This window comes from Rissa tridactyla, chromosome 10 (assembly GCF_028500815.1).
Source record: "Rissa tridactyla isolate bRisTri1 chromosome 10, bRisTri1.patW.cur.20221130, whole genome shotgun sequence".
NCBI classification, from domain to species: Eukaryota; Metazoa; Chordata; class Aves; order Charadriiformes; family Laridae; genus Rissa; species Rissa tridactyla.
This window is the reverse complement of record NC_071475.1, coordinates 21,618,026-21,635,098: the sequence shown is the minus strand read 5'-3', so window position 1 is coordinate 21,635,098 and position 17,073 is coordinate 21,618,026. Positions and strand designations below refer to the sequence as shown.

Sequence of the window (17,073 nt, the reverse complement as noted above, 5' to 3'; positions counted from 1 at the left end):
ATCTCTAGTTAACACCAAGAAACCACACTTTTTTTCAGTCCTCTCCTACCACATCTAACCGTTGGGTCCTCACTGCTTTCTCATTAACTGCTTATTAAGGGTTGTTAATCATTTTCATGAATCCTTCATAGACTTCAAACGGCTGAAACCCTCGGTGCCGTAGGAGGGTAGGCCTAGAGATGCTTCCGAAGTACCGAGTCCCTAATCGCTAGATCAGCCGGCTCAGTTACAGAAGTCATTTCTAACTTCTTCACCCTGCGATGCCAGAGACTGGCAAAGAAATCATGCCAGGATACTGAACTTCTTCAGTCGTATTAATAATAATTCGCTGTGGAAATTGGGGGTATGTCTTCTGCCTTGCAGAAGACAATAGTAAAAAATGTAATTGTATTAAGTTTCTTAGAGGCATGATTCATTTCTAAAGACATCAACAAATCAATTTTTCAGATTTTACAGCTTCAGTAGAGCAGTTCACTTCAAAATTTTGGGTGCCGTGTTCATCACTAACTAAAAATATTCTGAAGTCTTAAATAAAGTACAATTTAATACCATTTACTATCATGGCACAAATTGAAGCATTACTTCATCACTTCAAATACTCCTTGTTTAGATACTGATCTAATGAGAGCAATTAAAACAATTCATAAAAAAGTAGTGTACCTTTACAACTGTACTTGAGGTGCTGTTACTCTTAAAACAGGCAACATCAGAAAGCACAGACACTTTGAGGCCTCTTGGTAGAGAATGTCCGATATTCACTAGCACTAATCTGATCAGTACTGTTTATAAAGAGGACAAAGAATCCTGAATTATCTACACAAGAGAGTACTCAAAAACTGCATAGGTATTTTGAAGAACACAGACTAAATATTAATGCTACAGCAGCCTCACAGCACCTGGAAAGGTGCTACATTACTAAGGCTAATTTTTTTTAATAGCTTATATAAAATGAGGTGCTGACTGCTATTTGTTGCATAGTTTTCTCCCTCACATAAAAACTGATGAGATTTTAAGTTTATTCATAGCAGTACTTTCCATTTTATAGCTCTGCAAGATTTACTGGGAAATTTTATATAGAGATAGATTTAAACTCTATCAATGTTTTGGCACTACGACAGCAATTCACAGTTTAATACATGAAAAAAAAAAAAAAATTACCATCTGCTGCTAGCCCAAATGCCGTAATTCCATTTCTTTCAGTGGCTTTAGACTAAATTTTTTTCTATGTCGTTGAAATTTCAAACAAAAAGGACACCTTGATATCAACAGCAGTTTAAATTTAAAAAAAAAAAATTCTTTACATTGAGCAGTCGTGGTTTCCTCTATCTCTGCCCCCAAGTATTAATTCTTACATTTGAATTTGCAGTTTCCTTTGATTTGACTAATAACTATCCAAATTTAATGAATCTATCAATCTATGCAGCTAATCAGTAGCACCTTTTATTGAAGAATGCCAGCATTTACAAGTCTCAATTTGCAAATAGAAGTATTTTATAAGGTTGTTTCATGTTTTTTGAGACAAGATCACACAGGGTGTTTATGACAACATAGATTTATTCATTCAAAGTGATATGGATAGCGTTTCTATAGCTGTCCTCACTTTTAAAATCTCTCTTTGGAATTCAAACACTGAAGAGGGTTGACTGATGAAAATATGTTTGTAACTTTAACACTTCCAGCTCTGGTCTTACAGGACTCTCGGCTCAGAAGACTGGCAGGCTCTCATCCTCAAGATCTTCCTTAAAGCATCCCTGTGGTACAGTACCCTCAAAGAAATCCTTCCATTCTGTCCCACCCTACAGTCAACTCTGCTTTCCCCTTTTTGCCCTTGGCTTCAACTAAGTAAAACGACTGCACGTGGCCCTCCCTGTCCTGAAGGGACAAATACTTATTTATTCAAATATATCATCAAACATGAGTATTTGTGCACATCAGTTGCTGATATAAGTCCTAGGAAGAGGATCTGAGTATTAAGCATTGGAAGGGGCTGCCCAGGGAAGCGGTTGAGGCACCATCCCTGGAGGTATTTAAAAGACAGGCAGACGTGGTGCTTAGAGATAAGGTTTAGTGATGGTTTTTGTCAGAGTTAGGCTGATGGTTGGACTAGATGGTCTGAAAGGTCTCTTCCAATCTAGGCGATTCTATGATTCTATTATTAGTAATAATAATTGAAATTAACAGTAAAGTTACCAGAGGAAAGACAAAGAGATCCTGTTTTGGTATGAAATAGAGGAAACACTTCACTGATATTTCTAAATTCTTCGAAGAGCAGCAAAAGGTATCAGCATAAAGACCATTCTTGGGCTTGTTCAAAGGCTATAAAACTCCTTGGCAAAATTTCAAGAGCAGAAATACCATAGATTCAGCAGAACACTGAGTGACAGAAAGACTTACTCAATCTAATTTAGGCACATAATAGCAAAGCAAAATAACCAGAATGCATTGGAAATTTACATACATTTTAAAATCTACCATAACTGAGACTCATTTCTCACTTGGACCATGTTCAACGGGAAATTTTTTGCAGAAGAAATTCACCATTATTTGAAGATCTGGGAAACATTGCTTGATGAACGAAGAAAAATGATGACATTAATTGACATCATGAGAAAACTTAAGAAGAAAGAAAAAACCCACCTACTGAAAGAAAACAGATTAATCTCTTAAATCTCTTAAGGAAAAAATTCCAGGGCAGGCCTGAATCCGTCAAAGTGAATTTCTCCTGAAACGCACCAGACTAAAAACATTAAGGAAAACAAAAAAGCCCACAGACACAGAAATCTCTCAAATACTAATTTTTGTCTACCCATCAGTAGTGGTTTTTTGTAATAATTTTTCATAACATCCAGTGAAATTCAATTCTGAATACTGCTTGGTTAAGAGAAAAAAAATTGTTAAGTTACAGAACTTACTATTATAATATTGTTGAAGTTGGGTTTTTCTGTTTCGTTTGGTGGGTTTTTTGGCTATTCATATGTTATTGTTTCAGCATCAAATATGTTGCATAATATAACACAGGATCAGAAACAAGCAGGATATTTTTAATAGCAAAGCACACTGGAAATTCTGATTTTTCTTCCAAATCTGGATAAGCACAAAGTTCACTTTTAATATCAGCTGCCTATTATACAACAATTTTACTAGCACTTTTTTTTTTTTAATTAATCCTACCCTTCTATAGGATAAGAGTTCTAATCTGAATTGTTTGGGATACAGTAAACCAGGAGAGCAAGGGGATTTCGCAAATACCAAATTGGGTTTATTCAATGACCACAAGAACTTGTAATAGAAGCTATAGATACTATACGTCACATTGTAAGAGACAAAAAAACCCTGAAGTACAAAAGTAGTAAAGTAAAATAACACAGACATCATGACCTGCTGGCACCAGTATCTGACCTTTACAATCATTCAGAAATATCAGCTCTGGTCTGGATCTGATTTCTCCCAAAATTCTTTATGATTCTCTTAGATTGTAAGAGTTCTACCACTTCTTTTGTTTCAATCACTCATAAAACAAAGTGAACGTTTTATTTGTTTTACGTATTTTATGATTTTCTTTCATCCTAATGAAAGCAGAAAGTATAGTAAAGCTTCCTAAAGCATCCAGGTAATTTAGGAATTGAAATCCAAAGTAGGAAAGTATATTTATACTTGTGTCTTATTAAGAGCAGAAAGAAATAAAGTTTCTGTACTTCTGAAAATGGATATAGGTGAAAAAGCCTTCAACAGAAATTCAACTGCACATAATACAGTGAATTCACTCAAAAATTGCACTTTATCACTATTATTGCTCCTTTTATCAATACATTTCAAGAGATGCTTCACTCCCAGTGGTTTCAAGAGCACTTGCATATGTTTGAGTAAGGATAAGCCTGGTTACTTTGCTTCGTTGGGCCTTGAAGAACAGTGGCAGTTCTTTCTGAAGAAAAAGGGCAACAATAAAATGAATACCCTTCTGAAGTACGTTTCTTAGAAAATCTTACACATGGGAATGGTTCTTCCACAACTATGGAATAATCTTGACTATGGGTTTTATTAATGTGTCGGTTTTCACTTCCAGAAGCGTGCCAAATCAGTAAAAATTCATCTTTAACACAGAGTGCGTATCAGAAAAACTATAATTTTAGACTAGATTAAATATAAAGAGCTCTCCACACCAGCAAAACCCAACACACTTTGCAGGGTTACACCTGGCGAATGTGGCAAGCAAACCAGCTGGTTTTAGAGATGCACTGAGATACTCCACCACCGTCGGGCAGCCCAGCCAAGTTCTGAACTGGAAGTCATTCAGTTGGTTGTTGTTCTGTCAACGCCTCCAGTTTCTGATTAAAAATTCAAAAGATGCATAGGCTTCCTCTATTTTAAGCCCAGGTATTAAACTTGACTATACATTGACCAAGTGTCAAGTTAAAAAGTTTAGTTTAGGAGTAAGGAGACAAAGTGATCTGGAAAACATAAATGCAATTTTTATGTGAGTTTGGGCACTCACAAAGTGAACTGTATCCAGGGGAAACAAGGTCTAAGTGCTGATGTGGGACTTTCCCACAGCTTCTACTGGCCTTCAAAGCCATGTGTGTCATCAGAGTCTCTTGCTGAAGCTGTACATAAATATCTAACTGGTATTAAAAAACAAAAGATGATCCACAGAACCTAAATTAAAGCCAGATGTGGAAAAAGCAGATGCCTGAAATTTACCGTCATTTCAAGACAGAATAGAAGCACTTGCTAATTTTATTATTTACTGAGTAAACTGTCACGGCTAAGGAAGTCACGTAGAACATTTATAATTTCCTGATGCATCTCACGTTAAAGAAATAAGCGCTCTTATTGACCAAAACCCCTGCAATTAGTATCAAATTTGAACCACAAACTAAATCTGTGTTATACTCCTACTCTGGTTGAACACTGAATTGTGATTATATTCTTATCAGTCATTTTAAGAACATAAGGTAAAGTATGTCAAGATGGTATTAATACTTAGATCAACAGCACAGCACTGGAAGAAGAAACTGATCAATGCAAGTTAAAAATATATTTACTAAGTGAAAAGTCTTCTATATCTTACTGCAAATTGTATTTCTTTGATCCAGGCAAACGCAGTCTGTGCTAAGCATGTAGACAGGTCAGGTTTTCACGGAAACTTCAGGCCATCCAAATCCATTTAATGTAGTCAGCCACTCGTACAGAACATGCATGACTTATCCAGAATCTCTTTTAACTAACTCAGAAGCAATCTTTTACAGTTGGTTTAGTATTTATATCATTAAAGTGCTTATATACACACATCATGAAAGCAGCTAAGCCTTTGTTAACGCGAAATAAAAAAAGAAAAGGTTCAATGTGTGATTTAGCTTAAGATGCAATATGCTGAAGCATAAGACCAGCATGACAAAAACTCCAGTTCTGACTACAACAAAACATTTTGAGAACAACATTCAATTAAATGCTCTTAATGTAGCAACATTTTAAGAGTGATCCTTCTAAAAAAAGAACAAGATTGAGTAGTTTCCCTATCAGATGCGAGTTTATTAGCCTAATATCAGTGATTTTATATATGGAATTACAACACAATTCTGACGTCGCTGCAGTAAATTTAAGGTTGGATGACATGTAACTTTAGAAACCTATTTTCATTACAATGGAGCAATGGCACTGGTCAAATTTTACTAGATAGGAGGAAAGGAAAATCTTCAGTTACCAGAAGCCGTTTTTATGGTTTCCAAACCCAACAGTCATCTACAAAATCTCTTTGATGCGGTTGAGTACAGAAAGGCAAGTAACTTCTCAACAGAACAATCAAATATTCCAATTACCAAAATAGGCCATACATGTCTTATGAAACCTCTCTTACCACTTTTGTTGCAGTTTTTAGAGTGCCACGTATCAAGTATGTCTTAAATCAACCTAGAAAGCACTGGTCTTAAATCTAATGCCTCCATTTTAGAGAACACATTCTGCAAAAGCAGCTCAAAAGTAGTCAGAAACCTGAAAGGCCATTTCGTAGTCTGCAAACTCAGCAACATAAATCGCACCAACCACACTCTACGAGAAAAATGAGCTCAAAATACAACAATTCAACAGAAAATATACTAAAAGCACTCTCTTGTGCACCTAAAACTTTTAAAAACTGCCCCATATTATGTACTGAGGGAGTAGTGGAGGACAACAAAAGCAGTCGCTGGTTCTATGATAGTTGGGCTAATTCAAATGCATTAGATTTGCAAATATTTTGTACCTCAGTTTTTCCACCCATAAGCAATGATTTCACTGCATAAACCTCACTGTTGAGCCCAAAGGTTTTTGAAAGCACACTAATTCCATTTTTTATTAAGCTTTGAACTTCAGTAAGTTGCAATAAACTCACACCAGACTCCACATTTTATAAAGAATACCTAAAACTTTATAAACAAAGACATGTATACATTCTGAAGCTGCAAAAGAAATGTATTCATTAATATCTGCAAAATAATAGATTACTAACTAGGGCAACTCTAACTGGTTTTAATTATGTCATTAGTGGACTAGACACTTCTTAGCAGCCTCAAAGTCATGTATGTCAATCAGACTACACTCACTCTTACTGCTAATGAGTAGCACCTGTTAGAGGGTATTTGTTTTCCTTTGTTCGATCCCTCTCACGTTTATATTTCATTTTTTTCTAGGTATCACCAGGCTGATTTAAGAATGCATCAGGTATTTCACGGTTTAATGTCTCCACTACCTGCTCCAATTATTTTAAAAGGTTAAAACATGAAACAGAGAGACAAGTCATCGTTATCCCCACAAACCTTATTAAGCAACGCTGTTGAGGTATTTCCAGCTGAAAAAACAGCTACACCATTTACACAGGCTACAGTAACTGAATAATCACTTCTCAAAGCCAACTTTGGAAACATCCACGTGACACAACTACACCAAAATTAAATTACAGATCTAGAAGAGTACAGACATTTGCAGACAGAGTAAAAATTACAAAACATTATTAAAACACAATTTTAAGATAGATACCTGTTTCATTTTTTATGGGACAAACTCACCATCGCAACTCGTTTAGACAGGATTATCTCCCATGAGAACAAAGCACAGAATCGTAGAATAGTCTGGGTTGGAAGGGACCTTTAAAGTACCCCAGTTTCGTTCCCCATTACAACTTTTGTCACCAGACAAATGAACAGCATTGTTTTCCCCATATTATAATCCATCAAGCAGTACAATAATTACATTTTAGATTGACCTAAAATGATAACTGATTCCCTTATACCACATATTTGTTTTCTTTAAAAGAAATGGTTGAAAATTTAGACATAAAAACTTATGATCAATTTAAGAGAATGTCTAACCTGCTTAGGAACCTGTGTAAACACTGTGGTGGTTAGCCCGTTCTGGGCTGGGTGCTCTCACGGCTACCTATTATCAGTCCTTGTAATGCTTGCACAAACTGCGCTTACACCGCCTGTGAAATACACCCCAAAAGACAACAGACAGGACCTTTCCTCATACAAATTCAGAACTGTCAAGCAACCACTGTCACTTAAAATATTTCTTTAATTTCACAAAACGTGACAACAATAAAATAAGTAATAATATCAGTGTTACACATTTCTAACTGGCTGTAAACATGCATCCCGTCATCCGTTCTTAAAAAAGCATAACCTCTCACATCCAACAATATTTCTTATTCTATAACATTAGGAGGACACACCTTATCTCACTGGCTGGAATACGCGCATGGCTTGTGTAAATCATCCTGTAAATCAAACACCAGGGCTCAATTCTGGCAGTGATTCATTTAATCCCACGGTTATACAGCTGAACATAAAACCAAGCACCCTTTACTGCCACCTCTTTATTCTAAACATTCAAATTGTATTTTCTTACCTCGGCAGCCTGTGTCTCCTGGTGTAATAAAGTTAGACCCGTCAAGTCTTCTAAGAAGGAATGTGAAGAATTAAAAACTTTAGCTAGGAAATTAAACCCTTCTCGTTCATATTGGTCAAGGACCTGTCAAATAAACAAACAGAAAAGGATTTCAAATAATGTGAGATTCATCATTGTATTTTGCTCACAAAATAGAATCTTTCTGAACGCTCAGAAAATGACTGTATGTTGTAAACATGTAAAAATTACGGAAAAAAGAACAAACATTTCTCCCAACTCAGTTTCTAAAGTGGGGGAAGGTGGAGGTAAGAGGGAAGAGAAGCGAGGTTTAAATTACCTGGTTTAAATGTATTTTTAAGCTTATAAAAAGACAGATGATATGGCAAGAAAAAAAAAAAAGTAGTTGCAAAGCCATGAAAGGAGCATTTGAGTTACACAAAACACAGTAAAAGACTGTTCCACTGTATCAGTCAAGGGAAAGAACCGTGCTGGGGCAGACTGAAAAATTCTCCGAGTCAGTGTCCAAGTCCAACATCCTCCCCGTCTCCAGAGATTCATGGTTCTGAGACCATTATATCTTAAAGCACTCTCTATTTTTCTACTCTAATTTTCCCAGTTTATCTTTTATTTTGATAATCTTACAGACTCCTACAAGAATTGCAAGGAAGGTTTTCTCCTATGCTCCTCTCAAACCCCTGACCATGAAGAATTTTATTTCATGCAGCTCTAGCTTAAATAACTACTTAGCAGGCTGATTTCAACAATGTGGGATGGAGATTGAGGAAAGAAAACATAAATGTCAAAGATGAATGTGATTCTACTAGTTTTGTGAAAGCAGGTAGCAAAAAAATGGGACAAATTTACAATAAAGCAATCCCAGTGCCCGTGTTTTCCTATCTTTTTTTCTGAGTTCTGTCACAGACCCTTTAATACCCTGCTCTGCTGTCACCCATCTCACAGGGGAAGCAGCTGAGCTTGACTCTTCCTACAGAAATCCACGTAGCAGAGCAGGATGCACGCAGGGACTTCAGAAACACACCATATTTTAATACAAAGGAGCAGTATGTATGACATCAAAGACAGAGAGGCAGCTGAAGGAGCATCAGGATCACCCCACATAAAGAAGACACCAGGTTCTCCCAAGAGTCCAGAGAATGGCTTCATCTATGAAACCGAATGCCTGCCAAAATGCTTTTACCGTGAAAGCTATCATTGCCTTTCTCAACACTTCCATCTTCATCTCAGTCATCACCGTCCTCAGATAAATCAACATCAGTTCAAGAGTGAAGGACAAAAAAAGGAGCTAATGACCAGGCAGTTTCACAGACAGCTGTTATTTTTTAGAATGATGATCCTTTCCAAAACCCAGCACGTGTAAAAGCCAGCACCTCTTCCAGCTGCCGACTCTGATAATCTCCTCCTGCCTCTCCCCCTCCCAACCACATACGCTCTTCCTGCGTATTTGAACTCTGTGTGTGTCTTAAATCCCTCCACGAGTCCCTCTTCACCATATCATTTTTTTACAAGCAACATTGCATTGCTGTCATATCATAATTTTCAGAAACTCATCCTCTGCAGATAGTGGGCTATAGCTCTACTTGAAAAAAGCTCCAGCATAAGCCCAACACTTATTAAACACCAGAGAATCTACAAGCAACTGCATCCGTGTAACTGCCCAGCCAAGGGAAAGGTACCCAAACCAGCCATCAGGCTATGGCTCCAAGACTCCTGTGCTCAAACAAATACCTGATTTTTCATTCTCTGATGTATACATTTCCAAATCAATTATAATATTGTGCCCATCCATGTCTTCTTATAGCTTATCTGTGCAAATTACATGCATCATGTATCTCTATTTTTAATTTATCTCATCCTGGTATAGTTCCTGCAGAATAAGCACAGGTAGAACACAAAAAGCTCTTTTTTACAGAGCACTGTTGCAGGGGCTGTGGACAATCTTTCTTTCACTGTATATATTCTATCCTTATTTGGGGAGAGAAGCAGTAAGAGAAATTTGTACAGCTTACGTACTCCTTAAACACATTCACTCTTACTGGATGGACAAGTTCCCCATAACCAGTGGAATTCATTTCCTCTGGAAAAGACGACAAAAGCCACCCTGGAAGGACTGTAGTTTGTTCTACTGTGAAGTTCGAGATTCAACCAAGTGAGCTTCATTCCAAGGCTTAAAGATGAACAGACCATCCCTGCTCCCCCTGCCCCCAACGAAGCCATTCGCCCTCCTTTGGCCAACACCAAGGGTTAGGGAGGAATGTGGGAGGGGGAGTGGTTTCATTATGAATTCATCTAACTCAACCAAAATCATAATTTACTCTCAACAATCTTACTCTTTTCTAGTTTAACAATTCCTAACCGTCTCAAATAACCTTTGCACCTATAAATCTTAAAACTGCGGGCACTTGCCCAGCCCAACAGCATTCCTCAGCTGAACATGTCCAGGGAGCTTTTACACCGAGTCATACAGGAATTCAGGCTCATTTAAAAATATATTTCTATTTAGCTGACATAACTGTAAGTTTACCAGTAAAAAAGGAACAGCATCTTCACTCAGATCTTCATGCAAAATGTCCATTTAGTAGCAAAATTATCTACTACATACTTAGGTTACAAAAAAGACAAAAAACTGAAACAGAACTATAAAGAGAAGATAGATGTAGGTGACTATGACAAAACACTCGGCACCTTCTTGACCACACTTTACACTTCTAAAACAAACAAACAAACAAATAAATAAAAACTGCACTTCATGTTCTCTTAACTAAATCTGGAGAAATTGTTCTTCATACTTTAAAGATTTATTTTGCCATACGTGGGTTTTTGTGTATCTGTGCAATGACCCACAAACATAACCAGAAATTTGAAAAGAAAAAAAAAGAGGAGGAAAAAAAGAGATTAAAAAAATGCTTAGGGCATTTCTTAGTTGTTTGTTCGTTTGTTTTATTTTTTTTTTTATTCCTGAGATAAACACACCAAGACAAACCCATCCCACTGTTCCCAATGCAATGCAGAGAACTGGACAACTTCAGCGTCCCATTTGAGTTGTATCTTCCTAATATTATCCATTATATATATTGTGAAATTGCACTATGGATAGATACATACATTTAATGACTGTTCTGTGTTCTGAAATTCTAATAAGCCAACCAGATGTGCAGAAGTCTCTTGCATCTGGCTCTTTGTGAAACACTGTGTACAGATATCAACTTATAAACTTGGATTAGGTTCACAGCCCTGCCTGTATATAATCCTCAAAGCTATCAGCATTATCAAATGTGTTGCTATTGCTTGAATTTGTTGGAACGACAATACAGACCTTATGAGACATCCTTTTAGTGATGTAGGCCAGATTATAGTTCATGCTATGTTGAAACAATATACAGGATATATACAATGAAACCGTAGCCTTATTCTAAAATATTACAGCTTATCAAAGAAACGCAGGGACAATAATAATATGTTTTGGTTTCTTCCCAGAGGTAAAAATCGCTAAAGATGTACACTACCTTGGGATATGCAAATATTATGAACAGAGCAGGGAAGCTTACTATATACAAGTCTATCAAATAGCCTTTAAATCTGGTTGATTTTGTAACTCAACAAACTATGCCTTGATCCTTGCTTCCAAAGAACCGTGACTCAAGCCTGGAGTGAAGATTTCCAGGTTTTGCATCCTCAGGAAGCACATGGCTTCAGTGTGCCAGGCTGCTCTGTATGAACTGCCCTGCTTTATTTCAGAGATGTGTTTAACCTTTCTGTATTCCCTGCCATAGCTATAAACAAATTCTTACGCACACGCAGAAAGCAGGCTGCATGACTACGCTGACACCCACAATGTCTAGCATTAGTTTTGGATGAATCACCTGGAAGGATTTTTATTAAATCCAAATGCCCTTTGTATTGTGATTAGCATGGAAGACACTAGGAAGTCTCCCACGAAGCATCTTCTAAAATATTAATAAAACATTAACAAAATAAGATGACAGAATCATGAGTTGAAAGTATATTATTTTTGAATCTAGTGAACTTTAGTGGGTTTTTTTTGTTTGTTTTGTTTTTTTAAAGTTGGGTCGAAATGATACGCGTTAATATGACCAAATCTGCTGCTGTTATGGAGAGATTTAAAAATTTATTTTCCTCCTGTAGAAACTCCACCATGTCACACTGCAGACTTGCTGTGGCACTACAATGGCAAATTTAGGTTAGGGTAACAAATGTGACTGGAGAGACACCTGAAGTACAACAATACAGAACATTTTTCTTGTATTAGCACCCGAAAAGTCTGTACATTTATCAAAAGGTGTACTTGCTGATTATAATTATTTCATTTTTATAATGGGAACAGCCTGCTGAATAGAAGTACCTGTTAACTAGTTTTAAAACAGAGGTTGCAGCCACATGGCCCAGAGAACAACGTATCCGGGAGGCAAAGAATGACCTGGCAGCATCACTGGGCTTGTGACCTGAGCAGCGGCAGTACCACTCAAAAGGCATACTCCATAACAAAATCCCTTTGATACAGGCAGCAACTGGAAGAACATTTTGTCACCTTCAGGGCCTTTATTTCCCAATAAGGGAAATCCCAAAGGATCCCCCAGTAAGGGATCAACACCATTAATTTGCCCATGTCTAACCTTTACTACACAAATTCAGTAACGGCTGTCCTCTGATAAACGTGATGTGGCAAACATCTGTTCAGTAGCCACGGAACATAACTGAAAAAGAAAAAAGCAGGAGGCAAAATAAAACTCATCTCAGATTCCTATGCCAGGAGACCACACAGGAACACTCTGCAGGTCATCAGGAATAAAGCCAGTTAAGACATCAAATAGGCACAAAATAATTCTAAAAAATGTTTCCAGATCTAATAAGTGCCCAATTTGTTGCTGTGTGGAAAGGAAATTTTTCTCCTATTTAATCATGTCCAGCAGAGTCTAAAGGCCCACGGTTGGCATGAGTTTGCTTTTTCAGTTCTTAACAATTCTCCTTGCTGCTAACACCATACTTGGTACCAATGCGATCATTTTGAACAACAGCTTTACAGGGGGACAAATACTTGAGAGATACTGTAATTCTTATTATTATTGATCTCAAATTAGTTACTATCTGACCACAGATGTAAAAAAATCTCTCATGAACTTTTTCTGGGAATACATGTGTCACTATCCAGTCATTCAGTGACATGTCACTATGTAACAATTAATTTTCTCAAGCAGAAAAATCTTCAAAGCAGCAACAAAAAGAACCAGAGGATATAATTCTTCTGCGCGGCAAGGCAAGCTGGAGCAACACAGATTTATTAAGGAACTCTTATCTTTTTCTCACTTGCAGGTCACTTTTCACAGCTGGGGAGGAGACATAAGAAGTAGCATACTTTCTGGATTTCATGTCTGTTACAAATACTGTCAGGAAAACCCACATTTTAAAGCCCCACTCTTCTCTGACACACGTAAGTCTCCTCGCAGGCTGACGCTATAACCTCGGTCTAGTCCCCATGTTACAGAGCCAGAGTTACAACTGATTTTTCACATCATGGCATTTTAATAGAACAAATGACTCTGTGGCTGCACATTATCACAACAGGGACAAATTAACATATTGCTAAAGCCTTTTGTGTAAACGATACACAGTAACCCACTTTATTAGCAATCTTTTTATTCTTGTCTGTTTACTGCAGGAAAAAACCCAAATCTCATGGTAGGAGGGAAAAAATAGAGGCTTAGAGTAAAAGAACTTGTTTTGAAACGAGAAACAGATGTGCAGCCTTGGTGTTATATTCTTTTTAATAGCATTCTTCACAAAGAAGTCTCAATTGCTGGGTAGAAAGACGTTCAGAAAGAGAATCTGTCTCCAGGATTGCTTTATAGAATAAAAGTTAATATATGGTTAAGTAAAAATACAAAAAACAATCTCCTAATGCCAACAACCTGGCCCCTGGTGTAGAACTGGCTTGCATTTTATGCCTCATTTCTGTCACATAATTTTTTCAACTTTTTACCAGTGTTTACATTCGTTTCGGCTTTTTTGTTTTCTAAGCAGATAGCATCTGTAGAGCCTGAAACAGTGTTGTTTATTTTCCAGGAAAAATAAAATAAGAAATTAATGCTACCAGATTTATTATCTAAACTAAGATATATGGGTAGCCTACCTCCAAAACAATATGGGTAGTATGGTTTACACTCTTCCTGGCTTTAAACGTTTTCCACTCAAAGACGACAGCACTCTCAAAGGGGACAGACACTTCATGAAACATTGCAGAGTCAGAAAAATTACAAAATTCAGTGTACTATTTAGAAATTTTACATGCCTAATATATTTTTGCACGCTGCTAACTATCCAGTTATCGCAGGCAATGCAGAATTAATAGAAAACTACTGTGAGAGTTAGCGTGCTGAAAAGAGACATTTCAGTTTCAACAGCTGCTTGGAAAATAAGGGAGACACGCAAAAGTCTTGCCAGTTAAACTCTTCAAAGCTCAATGTACCTGCTATTAAAACAGGAAGTTCAGTGAAAGACTACAATGCTGTGAAGAATCCTCCTAAGTGAGACGAGAGCAAGATGAGGCACGTGAGCCATTGGGATCCGGGCAGTGGCACAGGCAGCACCGCTAACATTCAGAATTTTATCAGAAGACCCCTAATTCTGGTTTCCTTAAAAAATCCTCAGCTCCTAGACTCTTGCCTTTTCATGAAGTTCTCAACTTTTATTGCGATTTGGTCCTAAAAAATTGTAAAGAGCTAATAATGTGATCCTGTAATACATCTATGAAAGAGAATGCAACAAAATTGAACTTTCTGAAGATCACGTAATGATTTTTGAGGGACTCTGTTCATGATACTAGAACAATAAAGTTTGACAATGTTACATGAGCACAAAGATGACCCTTCATCTTTTGACAATACTCCAAGTATTATCTTAATGTCTGTTTGAACGGTCACACACACCTGTGCGTTCACGCATGATTTAGTTTTAAGAACAAGATCATAAAACAAAGTTCTGAAAAAGGCTGTATTCCAGGTGCAAGCTGAAGAAGGCTTTTCTGAAAATATTGGAAGCTTATAAACCACAAGGCAAAAATGGCATCATTTTTGGCTCACGTCCAAATAATTAAAACATGCTCTGCATACACAATTTTCTCCTTACCTTCCCATAATCAGTATTAAAGATGAAAGCAAATCAGTATAATACCTTAACTAATCCAAGTACAATATGCTGAAAATTTATTTAAAAAAAGAGATTGCTGTTTTAATTTAGAGTTGGAATGTAGTGAAACAAACGTGTTTTGTCTGTTGCTATTACCTACACTGATTTCGAATTGCAACAGACAGAAAACGGAGTGTTAACTTACTGAAGAACAGGCCCTGAAAGGTCTTAGTAGGATTTTTTTTCAGCTTAGGACTTCCCAGTTTCTTCTTCTGAATAGTGAAAAGGAGGAAAGTAGAGTTCTTAATTTTTTAAGAGATGTCAGTTTAAGCAGGTTCTTGTCTACATTAAGTTCTCAGGAACCATGTGCAGTCTGAGCTTGATATATAGAAATAACCTTGATGTGTTTTACATACAAGTAACCATTTTTCCTGATATGAACTGATAGACTAATAATATAGACAAAACTGCAAGACTTATTTTCTCTACTCTTTCCTTTCTAAAATAATTCTCACAAATTATTTGAAACATAGTGGCATCTTCAGATTACAGTCAATATAAGGACTTTCCACTGGACAGTGTACAAGTTCAAGGTGTTCCCTGCCTGAAAGCATTAGTAAATAGAACTGAAAAGAGAGAGATAGAGAGGAAAAGAAAATAAACATCTCCGTTTTAGAGACTGAGAACAGAGGAACAAAAGAGTTTTCAAGTTGACAATATCATTAGATCATCTGTCCTGACCTCTTTTAATACATGGCTATATCCTTCGGTCCCCTAATAGCCATCGCTTGCTATTTTACACTTGATGGATATTTACAACTGTATTTATCTCCATTCTGCTTCCTGTCCAAAATTTATGCTGATTAGCTCATCAGCAGTTACAGCATTTTTGGCTCCAGTTCATGCTGGCATTAGTCACTATCTATCGTACAGCATATACAGAAAGCCCTTCTTTTTCCCCAGTCACATCTGAGGTCATTGATGATTTGCGGTCGGATAATCTGTTTGTCACCCATATATACGGACAGGCATCTATAGCACAATTCGCATCTTTGCCTTGAAGAAACAGCCCAGAAAGAGCGTCCACTTTCCGCAGGCGATCCCTAATGCTGGGAAATGAAGCAAGGTCACTTCCCCAAACATCTAAGAAAATTATTCTTCTCACAGAAAAGCATCTGCCTTACACTGAATACCACTTTGGCTGTCTCTCCAGTTTGATCCTGTAAAGCCTGAAGCGGCTCTTCTTTGCTGGGTTGACTTAAGCAAGCAAAAAGCCAGTGCTGACTGGGTACTGTTACGCTCCACCCAGGGCTCCCCTGCCGTCAGCAGTTCAACAGTAAGGCATGATCTGACAGACACTAAGCACCCAAAACTGCCACTACCTTAAGTGGAAATTGCAGCTCCTCAGTAGTTCCAGAGCAGAAGATTTTTATACCTGGATGTGCTACAATACCTATGCAAAACAGCACTGGTAGAATAACATTTTCACCAAAACTACACATATTTACTGCATTTCATCAGTTGCAGTTATTTTACCATCTTTTCTAATTCAATTTCCTTTGCTTTTTTCCAATTTCAAAGAAAACAGAAGCACTTCTGCAAAGACACAGATACAGGCACCTCTGTAAAAATGTGGAAAAATTGAATAAAGGTTAAACTTAGACTTTTCAAAAATGCCTACATAGGCGTCTGCAAATAAGAGTTGCCTAATAAAGTGAGGCTGATGATTTGTTAAGTTTAACAAAAGAAAATATGTATAGATGTAGACAGACTCCCATTAAAGGCTGCAATGAGAAGAATGCAGAAAAGCACACAAGAAAAAACTACAATAGTTAAAAATAGGAAGGTATTAAAAAATTATCCGGGAAAAGATGTAGCACCCATTCCTTTAATCTCATGAGACTGATAATATATCTGACATACAAGTAAACTCAAAATCATTAAAATATTACAACCTAACATTTTAGCATAATTTAAATATGAGATTATCATAAAGTAAGTTATTTTGCATAAAGATGAGGGAAAAAATAA

At 37.0% G+C, this 17,073-nt stretch overlaps 1 protein-coding gene across 10 annotated transcripts in view; it reads right to left on the bottom strand.

Moving 5' to 3' along the window:
- The window catches only part of ATG7 (autophagy related 7), a 109,176-nt gene that overhangs the window by 54,383 nt on the left and 37,720 nt on the right, over positions 1 to 17,073 (bottom strand). For 4 of the 10 annotated variants that reach the window (XR_008468673.1, XM_054216013.1, XM_054216011.1 and 1 more), the window contains one exon: positions 7,882 to 8,004. Coding sequence is in view for 9 of the 10 variants with exons in the window: in XM_054216013.1 (XP_054071988.1) it covers positions 7,882 to 8,004 (123 nt within the window). In the remaining variant the exon portion in view is untranslated. The other 6 variants (XM_054216005.1, XM_054216007.1, XM_054216015.1 and 3 more) reach the window with 4 other exon arrangements.